Genomic DNA, 15,246 nt, shown 5'->3' with positions numbered 1-15,246 from the left:
TCTCTCCAACTAGGCTCTCAACCCTTAAATGGTAGGGACGTGCCCTCTCTTGGGTGATGCTCTCTGGTGTCTACCAGTGCCTCAGGAATTTGATACGAGTCTCAGAAATTCCAGATGAGTGATGATATAGATCGGAAGTGGGATCTTTGCCTACCAATTGCCAAGAACAAAGTTTCAGGCAATGGAGTTCAGAGTCTTCCTGGCAAATGCCAAGGAGGGGGTAGAGCTTAGCAACCTACCTGTGTGACCTGAAGGAAGTGAATGAAGCCTTCTAAGGCTCAGCTGCCTCATCAGTACAGTCCTGCTATGGCTCCCTATGGTAGGGGGCCATCGTGAAGGTTAGAGATCATGCTCACAGCCTGTGTAAGTGCACGAAGATGGGTTGTTAAAAATTACTACCACTCAGACACACCATGTACCCTTGGATTCAACTACAGCAGTGTTTTTCACGCTGTGTTATTTGAACAACAACAACCACAGAATTGCCAGAGAAGTGTTGAAACCAGGGAGACACGTAAGACGACATCAAGAAGAAGGGGGTTCAGAGCAGCTAGATGGGGTCCCTGGAGGCTGCTCCCCCATCCGTAACCAACAAAAGCCGCTCTTAACAAACTTCACACACAAAAGCGCTCCGTGAGATTTTGCTTTGGAAATAAACAGAGAATTCAGTTGTGAAGACAGTTTGCAGAACACTGATCGATCCCAGTCAGGAAACTACAGACAACAATGCTTTCAAGTCAACAGTGAGAGGAATTATGAGGGCATAAAATGTGGATTATTAGTAAAGCAGACTGTCCTTTAGAGAGAAGGAGTAAGAGAATGGCTTAGGTACAGAACACACAGTCTAGCTTCCTAAGCTACCATCATTTCTCAGCCCTCTCATCCCTGCCTTTCTGAGCAGTTGACACTAATTTTCTACCATCTACTGCCACATTCACAGTAAAAATAATTCTCCAAGACTCGTGCAGCAAGGAGGAGCTGGCTAGCTTCCTCACCAGCAACCTGCAGCACACCAGAACTCAGATCTCCACCCGTCTTAATTCTGATCATCGCCCTCCCCCCAATTCTTTCTCAAGGACTCTAATACATGGATGCCTTTTTATCCTCTCATTTTAGATGCCAAGAGATCTGCAATCCATCTAGGACTGCTGGGTCCCTCACCGTAAATTAGATCAATGACCACCTCCATGGACTATAAAGGACCTCTTCCACTCTTGGTCCAATGGACTGGATTTAACCCAACAGGGAAAAGCATTTAACCCAACAGGGAAAAGCAGGGCACTTATTCAGACATCTCCACGTCCGTTGTTCTCTTCAAAATGCCCATCCATATTGGTTTTCACCTAATCCAAACTATATTTGTGACCGTGAGGAAGAACAACAAAAATCAAAAAAACTTTTTTTCTTTGCTCTGTTTCCTACCAACATCCTAGCCATCAAATTCAATAAATCTAAAAGTTATTCTTGTTAACAACATAGCCCAGCAGTCCATGATTTTTTAATTTTTTCCTTCCCTCTCAACCTGTTTCTCTTTTAATTTTGCTTCTCACTCTTCTTCAAAAGAATATGTTAATAGTCTGCACAATGCTGGTAGTCAGCCAACAATGCTGTGTTTCACTCTAAAAGAAAAATGCAACTTTTCTTAAATATCTCTGCTCAACAGCAACAAAATAATAGAGAAAAGCATATCCAGAAGAACAGTAATTATTATTAGTGTCTGCAAATTTCCTTTGAATTCTTCAACACTGACATTTGAATGCAGGGAAGAGTGTTATCTGAATACAAATTAAGCACCTTTAGGGTATAGATCAGTGGTCCTCAAACGCTGGATGCTTCACAATCACCTGGAGAACTTGGTTTACACAGATTGCTGTGACCCGCCCCGAAGATTTCTGAATGGATAGAAATGCAAAATCTCCAGCATCTTCTAACAAGTGCCCGGAGGACACTGATGCTGTTGCAGGCACCACAGTTTGATAAACACTGTAATGATCATTTGAAGTTCCCTAATCAAGAGTCTACACTTGTGTGGGGGTAGCAGGCATGTTACAGACTCATTTCAAGGTCTACACATTTGAGGGAAGGGAAGGAGGGTCGTCTATAGTTAACTGTTTCCAACGCTGCTACGTCAATTTGCATCAGACGGTTTGTAAATGATTGTGGACTCCATGATCTTGGCCTCCACTTTGTCACCCGGGAAATTAGGGACAACCTCTGTCACCTACTCGATTGGGATATTTTGAGGGTCACATCAGATAATGCCCGGGGAACAGGCTGTAAATTATAAAGCACTGTTACCATGGGTACTTAGAAATGTATCCAGTCCACAAAGGACGTCCCAGAAGAAGAGCGGGCTCTCAGATTTCCCAATGAATTGCTGAGATTGTGTTTCCTCTGGGGGAAACAAAAGTAAAACATGCGTATCACGGCTCAATTTTTTTTTTTCTTGTACCTTAATCGATCTGTTACATCACAAAAAATAACATTAAAAAGTCCTTTGTTCGGTGTTTCTTAGTTGCTGTTTCAACTTCTGTAACTCCTACTTTTAAGAAATTCATTGACTAATATATTCCGTAAAAGAAACGTGTAGCTACTGAGTGATGTCTCAGATGTTGAACCATAAAGTTTCATTGCATCAGACACTCAAGTGTCTCAGTATACTGCAAAAGCTAGATCCCCAAATTGGTACAGATTGCTTGTTATGTGTCTCGAAGGCTTTAAGCTTATGACCCTCTCCTCATTATATCTCAGGATTCATCCTTTCCTAACAGATGTACTTAATGTAGGTCCATATGTTACCATCTAAAAATTTTAAAAACCCACAATGGCAACATGCTGTGTAACTTTTTTGTGGAGATGAAGCCTAAGGTCAATAGAAGTGCTCCTACAGATACACTTGTGTTTAAATGCAAAATGAGCCACTGTGGATGAAATGTAAGGGCCTGTGACAGCAGGAGAGCAACGCAGTGTCATAGTCATGGACCTCCTTCTTCCTACACAGCTAGGGGACAGGGGACGAGTCGCTTAAACTCAGTTGTCTCAGCAATAAAATGAGGGTGCCACCACACCATGCCCGAAAGCCCTACGTTTAGAGCATCACTCTGAGCCCTCACATGTCCTCTGCTATCTTACTTATTCCCGTTGAACAGCCATCGCAATCCATGGACAGGAATGTTTCATTTTCTAGAAAAATAATGACATAATATACAGTACTGACCTACGTTACTACCTCGCTTTTTCTTCAATCATCTGATTAAATACTAAATTATTGTAGTAGTAGAGTAGTATAGTAAATTCCCTCTTAGACAATTCTTAAATAAATTAAGATTCAATATACTAAACCTGCTGCAAACTTTACACCATGTGGGAGCATTTTTTGGACATTACTTGTTTGTTTTTTTAATATTTACTTACTCATTGAGAGAGAGAAAGAGAGAGAGAAGCAGAGAGAGAGGGAGAGGTAGAGAGAGAGAGAGATAGAGAGAGACACAGAGGGAGAATCCAAAGCAGGCTCTGTGCCAAGCCTTGATCCATCAAAGTCAGCTCCATACTCACAACCAAGAGATCATGACCTGAGCCGAAATCAAGAGTCAGATGCTTAACCGACTGAGCCCCCCAGGCGCCCTATGGACTACATTAATTTAAAAATTTTAATGTAATCTCTGCACTCAACATGGGGCTTGACCTTATGACCCTGAGATCAAGAGCCACAGGCCCCACTAACTGTGCCTACCAAGCACCCCTGTGTGGTTGTTTTTTATGATGCAGGTCTTTGCGGAAAATTCTGCAAGCTTGAAGAAGCTGCTAAAAAAGCAATCAGCCTTCCTTGCCCATTGTTACATTTACCATTAAATTATCTGCGATCCTTAAAAAATAATATCCCATCAGTTAAAGGCTGACTATTCCCTAGGTACAGGGAACACTCAAGGTACTCGATTCATTAAAAGAGGGAGGGCGAGAGTCCTTAATCTAGCCACAAGAAGGAATTAAGTAATATTGCCCTCCTTGGACCCTAAGAGATGCTCCCTTTCTCCCCCAAGAAGCATCACTAACATACGCCTGTCTATCAAGCCCAATCAATACCGAACTCCAATCTCTTTTTGGAAGTAAATATAAATCAAATAAATTCTGACTATAACAATTCCCATCAAGACTAAAAAAAAAAAAAAACAACAAAACAAAACAAAACCCTTCATCTTGTAAAAGAAACACATGGGAATTTACGGTTTTCCTCTTCTCCGAAATTCACTTCCATTTCACTTCAACAATAGAGAAAGGAGATCCAACAGCTTTTGCACATGCATTTATTCAGGTGAGTCTGCTGTGTGGCATCACTGGTACCTAGTGAGTTGATTCCTTTAATCAAGAAATTTATTTCTCAGGGATTACATAGTTGGATTTATGTCACTAATTTCACAGCATTCTGTAAGAGACAAATGTGATCTGTGAAAGAAAGAAAGAAAGAAAGAAAGAAAGAAAGAAAGAAAGAAAGAAAGAAAGGGAAAGGGAAAGGGAAAGGGAAAGGGAAAGGGAAAGGGAAAGGGAAAGGGAAAGGGAAAGGGAAAGGGAAAGGGAAAGGGAAAGGAAGGGAAGGGAAGGGAAGGGAAGGGAAGGAAAGGAAAGGAAAGGAAAGGAAAGGAAAGGAAAGGAAAGGAAAGATTTTCCTAAACAGAATAGTGGCTGACTCACTAAACAACGTATCTGCTTCCCCAAGATGCTGTCGTAACACTGTTTCGCTTGTCGTAACACTGTTTCGCTGTCCAGGATGACGATTCCTGGGAGGTTCCTGGACTGTTCCTTCTGTGATCAGGGCCATATTTCTAGTCATCTGCAGCCTAAATTTACTTTGTTGCTTCTCTCCCTTCAGGATTGTTAGTAGCAGGCATGCATTAGACTAGGAGGATGCAAAGCTTGCATGTTTTTAATTGGCCTCTGGAAGGCAGAACAGAGCCATTCTCATTTAGCATACTTCTCTCCTCCACCTTTGTTCTATGGAGCAGGGAGTCCGACAGTCCAGGACTGGTGCTGCTCATTAAAACCCCAGGTAATAACCGCCTAGACGACAGCGGTGGGTACTCACAGGCTATGTCCCTTCATCTCCTCACGTGGATGTACCTCTACCCTCAGTGATGCTTTTTGGAACTCGACAATGGTGTTTTCCTAACAAGTGTCTAATTGCTCACTTCTTGATTCAATCACCTTCCTAGGTAAGGTTACGGCCACTAGAAGAGCTTTCTCTAGGATTCCCTTGGATTAATGAAATTGGCATTCATTTCTTTTGTTCCTTTACCAATAAAAGGCACTGTTGACCTTGTAAGTATCAGAACAGATCAGAGAGGTAGCTGAACAAACAATGTTGGTCAATTTCTTTCGCATTCTTTAGAATTTTTGTTTGTCTGTTTTGAGAGTAGGCAGATTTTTCTGAGTCAGGTTGAATAATAGGTCTGAAACCAAGCTACGTGGGAATGTACAAAACACCTTACTGCCTAGACTCAATTTTCAGAACAAGAATAAACCGAAAAATCCAACCCTTTTCACTGTGTTCTTAAAATGTCTATGACATCTTGCAATATCTTAATGAGTCCACTCCCCCAGTACGAATATCCTAGGAAAGCTTCTGTAAACCTGAAAGTATTCAAAAGCTAAGGCAGAAAGATATTTTTAGCAGATGTTACTAAAGTCACCGATTTGTTAGATTTCTTGTAGGATGTTTAGGCTCTTTTGTGATAGTACTCAAGTATTTTAATGCTGAGGAATTTTTAAATACTTGTTATACATAATCTAAGGAAAAAATAATTACTCAGATACTTTGCCCAAGTCAATTCATAAAAGAGCCTCACACCCCCATAGACCAATTTTGCAGATAACTTTCCACGGTTATCAACTTACCCTAGTGTTGAGAGGTTTTCCTACAAAGAGAGACCTTTTATTCTTGGATTATACTGCAGTCTACCTGGATGAGAGTGTTTGAATAAATTACTGCCTAAGGTTTGGGGATTTGTGAACAGGACACTCAAAATAGGAGGAAGAGACTTCAATTTAGTATCTTCAGGCAAAAATACCCCAATTCATCTACAACTGAATTTGGGAGCAAAGAGCCATAGAAGTCAAACCTCAAAAAAAAAATCACTATGTAGTTATGAGAAATGGTCATGGGAAATCCAGGGAAAACAGGATAATACCATAAATGTCCTTGCAAATTCACACACAGGGCAAGTGTCACTGAATCCCTTTCTCATTGTAAATGAAATGCTTTGTCCATTCTATTTTTAGGTTTCCATTAACTTCAAGTTTCCATTTGTGTGTGTGTGTGTGTGTGTGTGTGTGTGTGTGTGTGTGTGTGATTTTAAAGAACCTTGGGCAAAGAAGCAAGGTAAGAGGCCCAGACTGAGTATCAGTGGATATTGCTTTAGCTGTGAGGGAAGAGAAAAGTGAAATCATGACCAGAAATGACACTTTAGGAAGACAAGACAATAACATGCTTCTAGGTATGGGCACTGAGGAAGCAAGGGTTACTGAAGGATGTATTAGAAGTCCCTAACCTTTGTGGGGTTTGAAAATGGACAGTAAAACTCTTTTGTCTCCACAACCCCAAAATATTTAGATAAAGATGTCAAGTTCAACTGCCATTGGAGATACTGCTTGGTGTTGTGGAAATCAAATGTAACAATTGATTTTTTTTCCTCCCCGGGGCATCTGGACTGTTTGTGATAGGATGGATGGTCCAAGTGGTCGTGTTCCTATCACAGGTAACAGGGAAAACTTGAGGGTGTTTAAGCCACGAATGACCTCAAGACATCCATTACATTTGTTTCCAACAAAATGTTAATTTTATGTATTTTGATATGTTCATTCCTCAAGGGGGGGAAAAAATCAATGGTGCTGTTTTACAAGACAGGAATGGACTCTGAATGTAGATTTCCTGCACTATCCTATCAGGTTGTCTATGTCCTTATGGTTTCAATGTTTTAAAGAGTTATTCTTGGTGCTATCAGACCCCTCTCCTGGTGTTACCGTAATAACCAGTAGTATACGTTTATTTTCTGAGGCATGTTAATTGATTTCTCCCAAATGAAAAACAAGGAGCTTGTTTCAAACCATCACGGCACTTCTTTTGGTTGAAACACTACGAACAAGCTTATCGTATTTTATAGCATCTATCAATTTTGAGCTTTAAAAAGAAAACAACTTTTTTGGTACCGTAAGTAAAAAGAAAAAAAAAAAAGCACACAGGTAATAGAATCCTATTTGTTAGCGGGAAGTCACTGGGATTTATTTATTCATGGCCTGATACAATTTCAAAAAAAAGTGCTCTTTTGAACAACAAATGACTCATGTACATGGAGGAACTCTTGACTGTCACCTAGGATTTAGTTACCACTGTGAGATTAAAAATGCATTAAAATGCTAGGCAGCTTTCAGGCTGACCTAGGGAGAAAGATAGGAGAAAGAGATCAGAAACAAAATAGGTGATGTCGACACAAATGGGGTCACATCCCACAGAAGTGAGAAAGAAAGAGGCATGGATAGGCAAGCTATTGAGTAGGTCAAGTGAAGTCCTGAGAGGTAGACTGCCACACCCAGGTGGATGAATCCACACGCCAAATGGTCATTACTGGCAAAATGATGGCTAACAAAAATGGACAAGAGCCAAAAGAATCCTGAATCCTGAGAAACGACTGGATCTAAAAAGCCAAATAAGGCCATTTTGTAATATCACACATGAAGAGTAAGATAACATTGGGGGGTTTCTGTTCTATAGTCGTTTGGTAAAATTAGCATCCATAATGGAACATAATCAGAATTATAAAGTGATCAGCCTGAAAGTTTAATTTAAACATAAATTTAAAGTGGTACTTAAGGATCATGGTCATAAGTATAATCACCCTGGATAGTGTAAGAGACAGAACAAAAGGTCCTGAATAAGAAATAATCATTATTCACACCTTATAGTTCTTTACACGATACGCAGAATCTCTCGGTAATAGATATTATTCCTCATTCATGCAGAAACTTCTCCATCTATAAACGCAGAGGTAGGTCTACACTCCATCAACCTTAGGCTCTTTTCTCAGTACAACCTCCACATCTTAAGTAGGCACTATGAAGAAACACACACACACACACACACACACACACACACACACACACACACGTATGTGTGCCTTTTCTGAGTCTGTGTTAAAGAAGATGCTCCATTACTCATTTTCTTTGATGTAGATGTTCTGATTGCCCCAAATGGTTAGAATTGTGATTTGCATTCAACACCCAGTTCCTTCTCAATCAGATACATAGGACGTTTTTCAACGGATCAAATAGTAATACAATAGAGGCTACAGCAGATGAACTCCATTTTATAGGAAACTCATCAATTTCATAAAGCAATCATTTTATGAAAAAAAAATCTCTGCTATAAAATTTAAATGCACTATTTAGTCTATCTAAAATATTTCTTTAATAATTCAAAGTTTCAAAAGATTAAGCACATGTTATTACCAACTGTTGACCTCTTGGGAATTGGGGTTTTCATTAGAATTAAACGAGCAGTATACAAGGCTGAAGTATTTTAAAATGTTCACTATTCACAATTCAGAGAAAGCCTGTTTTAAACAAAGTATGTTACTCCTGTCCCTTTTTTGACCTACAAGGAATGTATTTCTCATAAAACGCAGCATGACAGTATAATCTGTTTCACTTAATAGTGTCATGACTACTCTTCTTTTCTAGTTAAGGCACTTTTTAAACAAGTTAAAGTTGTGGCAGATTCTGTTATGCTTCACTGGGCTTCATTATTCTTTGAGTCATGTAATTAAATGATCACATAAAATAAAAACATGGTGCGTATCAATCAAAAGAGTTTCTTGCCTTCAAAGATCGAGATAAAACATCATGAGGCACTCATCCTCTAAGGGCCGCAATCGCAACTGAATAAAAAGGCGATTCACTAACAAGACCTACAGGACAATTTCTGGGTTTCTGACTGGCCATGCATTCTTGAATTCTTTACAATCCAAGGTTCAGTGCCATATTGTTAGCCGCATGCCATACTTGAGAGAAAAAAAAAAAACAGTAAACAAAATAATCAATGGCATCCAGCTGAAACTGATTGATAATTTTTCAATTTGCCAATAGTACTTTTTTTTAAGATAAGAAAACCTAATCAAAGTGACTTGTGATTGCGATGAGCCACAGGATTGTGTACCAAAGAACATTTCCAACACGAAATACACACATCTGCCTAAAGATGCAATGGACCTTCCATTGTTGCCTTTTGCATTCAGCTCTGTTTGTTACACACTCATTATATCCTGTAGTCAGGAAGGAGTATTTAAAACCACCACCTCCCCCCAATCCCCAACGCCTGCAGCTGCTTCTACCAAGTAATGAGTTGCTAGAGAAATCATATATACACATATATGTAAAATTAGGGAGACAAGTTGCTTTATTGCCCCGATTTAAAATAAGCTCAATCAGTAGAAAAGAAAAATACTATAATATACAGCTTGATGAGCAGCTGAAGACAAGAATATACTCAGACACAATTTTAGAATTCAGGATATATCTCGCTCAATGAGGCTTGAATGAGATGAAGGACATTTCTCCTTTAAATTTTTTCTAACCCAATGAATGAACAAGTGGAATTTATGGGGGAACGTAACCCAGAATAGACAGATACGTAAAAATTCCTTAAGTGTCAGCATGCGGCTTCAAGCGAAAAGGTCTTGCTTCTGTTTAATTTATCAAGAGATCGCATTTTGTAAATCGTAATTTCTAGGAATCCCAGGTTAAAAGAAGATTTTCCACAAGTCAGTGAAACTGAAGTCAGGCAGAACTGATTGCAAACCCTCCTTCAGCGGACAGATGTATCAACCCCATTGCAAGGTGAGAATTAAACTATAGATTAACAAAATCACAGAGACTGAATCCGGAAGTACGTCAACCAACATCTCAAAGCTCTAGGGGAAAACGGTGCTGGCAATATTTGCAAAATAAGAAAACAGTCTTACTCTTGACGGTAGCTGTCCGGGTACAGTTGTAAAGAATTGCCAACTCTCCGAACACCTTTCCTGGACCCATGGTGCACAGCTTCACACCTTCTTTGGTGACTTCCACCTTACCATCTGAAAAGAAGAGACAACGTTACTTTAATTCTCTCCCATGCTTCATGTCATCTGTTGCATTTGTCATCGGCAAGAAGGAATACCGGGCTCATGTTTAAAACTGCGAGGCAATTACCAGTGAACATCAAGTCTTAGTTCGGAGGCAATGGAGGAACAGTAAATCAAGTCGGTTAAGAGATGCCACCCTTCTTTAAATTAATCGCTGATAGCACTGTGAGATAAAACAGAAAGCAGGCCTGAAAAAAGGGGACAAAAGAGTAAACGTGTGTTTTTCCCAGTTTTAGAAAACTCTGGTAATTCCGATTTTGATGTCATTTTGAATCTGAGGGTAAAACTGAGAAAGCAGGTACATTTTCTATAGCACGTTTCGTACTGGGGAATGCTCATTTGAGTAAGGCACGGCGATTAGGGAAAGGGAGATTGCTTTGACCCTTGGGCACTGTTTAATTGCAGCTCATGGTAGGTGTTCTTTGTAAGCATCTTATCTGACTTGGCCAAGATTGTTTTATCTGTTTCCCAGCCCTGCAACACGGACTATAAGGAAAAACAAACTACGAGGATAGGGGGTCCGTGGGAGTTCTCTGTGCACAAAGAACTGGGACAATGAAATGATAAGAAAGGAAAGACCAGGGACACAAGGACCCTGGATATATAGTGCCGCTTGTGAGTAAGGCAAATTCTATTCATGAGGGAAATGGAAAAAATGTACTTTAAAAGGGTGCAGCTAAGTGCACTACAAATTCTGTCACCTCACAAAATTGGGGGGCGGCAGTGGGAAATAGAGTCAACACAATGCATTCTAGACCAATCCCCCCTTTCTACTTTTCTTCCAAGTTACTTATCCATAGTCTACAGAAGACAAAGTCTGTGCGGCATTAGCTAGTGCATGGAAGGAAGTAACGCCACCAAGTCCTCTCCAAACTTCAGGCCCCCAGGCATTGATTTCATAATTGCCCCCTTATTGATGTGTTTCCTGTAGTATTTGACTTGTAGAGTTGGGCTTTAAACTCACTCCCTCTTAAAAAAAAAATCAACCTACTTTCAACTAAGCAATAACATTTGTAAAATCACAGGTTTCATGTGCTAATTTGCTCAGACACCTATGGGGATAAAATCCTAAATGTCAAAAAAAAAATCCTTTTATTTGTTAAGTTAATCCATGTACCAGTGATGCAGGGTCAACGCTTCAGACAACCTTGTTCTACCCCGGAAACCATTTTCATGCAAATGGTATCAGTGGAGAGAGAATTCTGTGGTAATTAGGATAAAATTTCACATAAAATCTATTCGCTACTCTTGAACCATGTGGGTGCACCTCCTCTGTGTGGAAAGAAGTTATCCGGGATGAACAAGTCCAACATTTCACAAAGTTAGGACATACTCTCTTATGGGGGTCTGGCCACTCGAAATTCAGTCTAGCTTTTGTCATGCCTCACTTCTTGACCGCGGAAAATAAAACTCTGTCTCTTGATAGGTACATCAAAACCAGCCCAGTAAATTCGTATTTTCACAAGCCTCAGAGGTCCCTTGCCCATGGCATGTCCCCCCTTCCCTTTCATGGGTAAGCCTGTCCCCTCAGGAATCTCATCTGCCACCAGAGAACGAGAAGCAGACTCAGAACTTTATGCATTTAGGAGGTTTATACGTCATTAGAAGTCAGACCAGGAGTTGAATTCTGGTTCTCTTATCTGTTCCTTATGAGCCTTGTGACTCTGGGCATGGTATTAATTTCTCCATGCCCCAGTTTCTTCATTAAGAAAGTGGATAAAGGAAAAGCACCTATCTCATGGGACGGTTGACAAAATGACATAATACAGCAGGTTCAATGCTGAGTGCAATGCCCAGCCTATAGAAGATGGTCAATACATGTTAGCTCTTACTATTGGTGTTATTTTCACCATACTCCTTATCTAAAAGGAAGGAGGGCTTATTACAGCATACTGAAACACAATATTCCATTATCTATTCCAGAAACCAACCAACATCCCTATAGGTTAGTAGGTTTGGTTTTTTCTTTTTTTTAATGGAGAAAGTAATTGTTTCAGATTTCTCTATGGGGGTTGAGAACTTCTGGGTTCAAATCGATATCATACTGAATGAAGGACACGGAATTGCAAGAAGTCATCGCGATCTACCTGGCGGAAGGCATTCTCTTTATCCTCTTCCCCACTCGGCCATGTACTGCCAACAGTAGACATAGTATTGCTTCAGCAAGGACTGCCTTAGGCTGGAAGCTCCCATAAATAACTTTTTTTTTAAATATAATTTATTGTCAAATTGGCTAACATACAGCATGTACAGTGCACTCTTGGTTTTGGGGGTAGATTCCCATGATTCATCACTTACATACAACACCCAGGGCTCATCCCAACAGGTGCCCTCCTCAATGCCCATCACCCACTTTCCCCTCTCCCCAACCCCCAGCCGACCGTTCGTTCTCTGTATTTAAGAGTCTCTTATGATTGCCTCCCTCTCTCTCCATTTGTAACTATTTTTTCCCTTCCCTTCCCCCATGGTCTTCCTTTAAGTCTCTCAATATCAACCTATGAGTGAAAACATATGATAGGTCTTTGGCTGACTTACTTCCCTGAGCATAATACCCTCTAGTTCCATCCATGTTGTTGCAAATGGCAGGATTTCTTTCTTTCTCATTGTCAAGTAGTATTCCATTGTACATACAAACCACATCTTCTTTATCATTTCATCAGTTGATGGACATTTGGGCTCTTTCCATAATTTGGCTATTGTTGAAAGCGCTGCTATAAACATTGGGGTACATGTGCCCCTATGAATCAGCACTCCTGTATCCTTTGGATAAATTCATAATAGTGCTATTGCTGAGTCACAGGGTAGTTTTATTTTTGATTTTTTTGAGGAACCTCCACACTGTTTTCCAGAGCAGCTGCACCAGTTTTCATTCCCACCAACAGTGTAAGAGGGTTCCCATTTCTCCACATCCTTGCCAACATCTGTTGTTTCCACCACTGTGAGGTGGTATCTCAATGTGGCTTTGATTTGGATTTCCCTGATGATGAGTGACGTTGAGCACCTTTTCATGTGACTGTTGGTCATCTGGATGTCTTCTTTGGAAAAGTGTCTATTCATGTCTTCTGCCCATTTCTTTACTGGATTGTTTGTTTCTGGGTGTTGCGTTTGGTAAGTTCTTCATAGATTTTGGATACTAACCCTTTATCTGATATGTCATTTGCAAACATCTTTTCCCATTCCATCGCTTGTCTTTTAGGTTTGTTGATTGCTTCCTTTGCACTGCAGAAGCTTTTTATCTTGATAAGGTCCCAAAAGTTCATTTTTGCTTTTAATTCCCTTGCCTTTGGAGATGTGTCAAGCAAGAAATTTCTGTGGCTGAGGTCAAAGAGATTGCTAACAACTTTTTTTTTTAAGTTTATTTATTTTCAGAGTGGGGGAGGTGCAGAGAGGGAGAGAGAGAATCCCAAGCAGGCTCCACCTTGTCAGAACAGAGCCTGATGGCAGGGCTCGATCCCACAAACTGTGAGACCATGATTTGAGCCAAAGTCAGATGGTGACTGAGCCACCCAGGCACCCCCAAAGTACCAACTTTCCAGTGCATTGTAATATTTTCCTGACTTAAAGCTCTAGCTTCAATTGTATTAAGAGAACTAAAAGCAAAATGAACAATATCTAAAGAACTTTCATACATCACTACTTTTGGACAAATCTACTTCTCTGTTGAGGTTCCAAAGTTGAAAGTCTTCAGTGGCAATAGACCCACAGGAGCAAGACCACTACTAAGATTCCTTCTGGACAGTTTAAGAATTAGGGCTTCTCAACTGATAGAAGACAAGAAACACAGAGCTCTTACTTTAGCTCAGTGGTTTCTCAAAGGACATCTATGGACCTGTCACATGGAAGCTAATTAATAAAATCCAGAGATTCCCCACTCTGGGAAATTTTACTGTTCTATACCACAGTGACCACACTACTACTTAGTGTTGGTGTACCTTCCTTCTCTGAAAAACCATGCTTGTGTAAAACTGATTATGTTTTTCAAGTGTATTTGAGAGAGAGAAAGAGAGAGAGAGAGCAGAGGAGGGGCAGACAGGGGGAGAGAGGGGAGGGAGGAAGAGAGAGAGAGAGAGAGAGACAGAGACAGAATACCAAGCAGACACCACATTGTTAGTGCAGAGCCCCATATGGGACTTGAACTCACAAACCTGTGAGATCATGACCTGAGCCAAAACCAAGAGTCATAGTTGGATGCCCAACCAACTGAGCCACCCAGGCATCCCAGCACTTATTGATTTAACTGATAGTTAATCTTTTAACAGATATGTTTTCTTTGATAGGACCTCCAGAAATCTCACAGTCAGAATTATATATGACTCAGGTCTGAAACATGTGTACAAATGTGTTTCTGGTTCCAACTCGTTTTCCTGATGATTTTCATATTTGCCTAATTTTCTCATGTCTAACTCCTTTTTTTAAAGACAGGTACCAACACGCCTACATATTATAGGTATTCATATATATTTGAATAATCAGTGTTGAGAAGAGAAGAGAATATATTCCATATTGATTAGACAGTTAAAAAAAAAGGGTGGGGGGGCACCTCTGGCTCAATCGGTTAAGCATCCAGCTTCAGCTGTGGTCATGATCTCACAGTTCATGAGTTCGAGCCCCGCATCTTCATTGGACTCTTTTGTCAGCACACGGCCCGCTTCAGAGGGAGAGGTGTCTCCCTCTCTCTCTGTCCCTCCCCTTCTGTCTCTGTCTCTCTCTCTCTCAAAAATGAATAAACATTCTAAAAAAAAAAACCAGAAAAGCAAAAAGATTTAGCAAGCGATTTACTGGAACAGATTGTATCTGAGAAATAGACATCTGGATAGAAAACATCTTTTCCAGGTTAAGTGAAATACTACAGGGTCACTATATTCACAATAGCCATGGAAGTGAGGAATGTGATCACACAGGGTAGATGGGAATGGTCCAAAAAGCATTTTTTAATAAACAGAAAACTCTAAATGGTAAACAGAAACACCGTGTTTCTAAAATGTTACTGAGTCACTGTGTGATCACTTTTCCCTTCTTCACCCCTGCTGTGTGGATGGAGTAAGTAACCCGGGAGGCGGGACCAACGGGGGCTAAA

General features: G+C 40.4%; 1 protein-coding gene across 4 annotated transcripts in view; it reads right to left on the bottom strand.

The window, feature by feature from the left end:
• PRKG1 (protein kinase cGMP-dependent 1) overlaps positions 1–15,246 on the bottom strand; it is a 1,240,511-nt gene that overhangs the window by 777,055 nt on the left and 448,210 nt on the right. For all 4 annotated transcript variants that reach the window (XM_027049866.2, XM_027049865.2, XM_027049867.2 and 1 more), the window contains exon 3: positions 10,008–10,121. In XM_027049866.2, coding sequence (XP_026905667.1) covers positions 10,008–10,121 — 114 coding nt within the window. The remainder of the gene's footprint in view (positions 1–10,007; positions 10,122–15,246) is intronic.

This window comes from Acinonyx jubatus, chromosome D2 (assembly GCF_027475565.1).
Source record: "Acinonyx jubatus isolate Ajub_Pintada_27869175 chromosome D2, VMU_Ajub_asm_v1.0, whole genome shotgun sequence".
In the NCBI taxonomy this organism is placed as follows: Eukaryota; Metazoa; Chordata; class Mammalia; order Carnivora; family Felidae; genus Acinonyx; species Acinonyx jubatus.
Note: the sequence above shows the minus strand (reverse complement) of the source record. Positions and strands in the feature narration are given on the sequence as shown.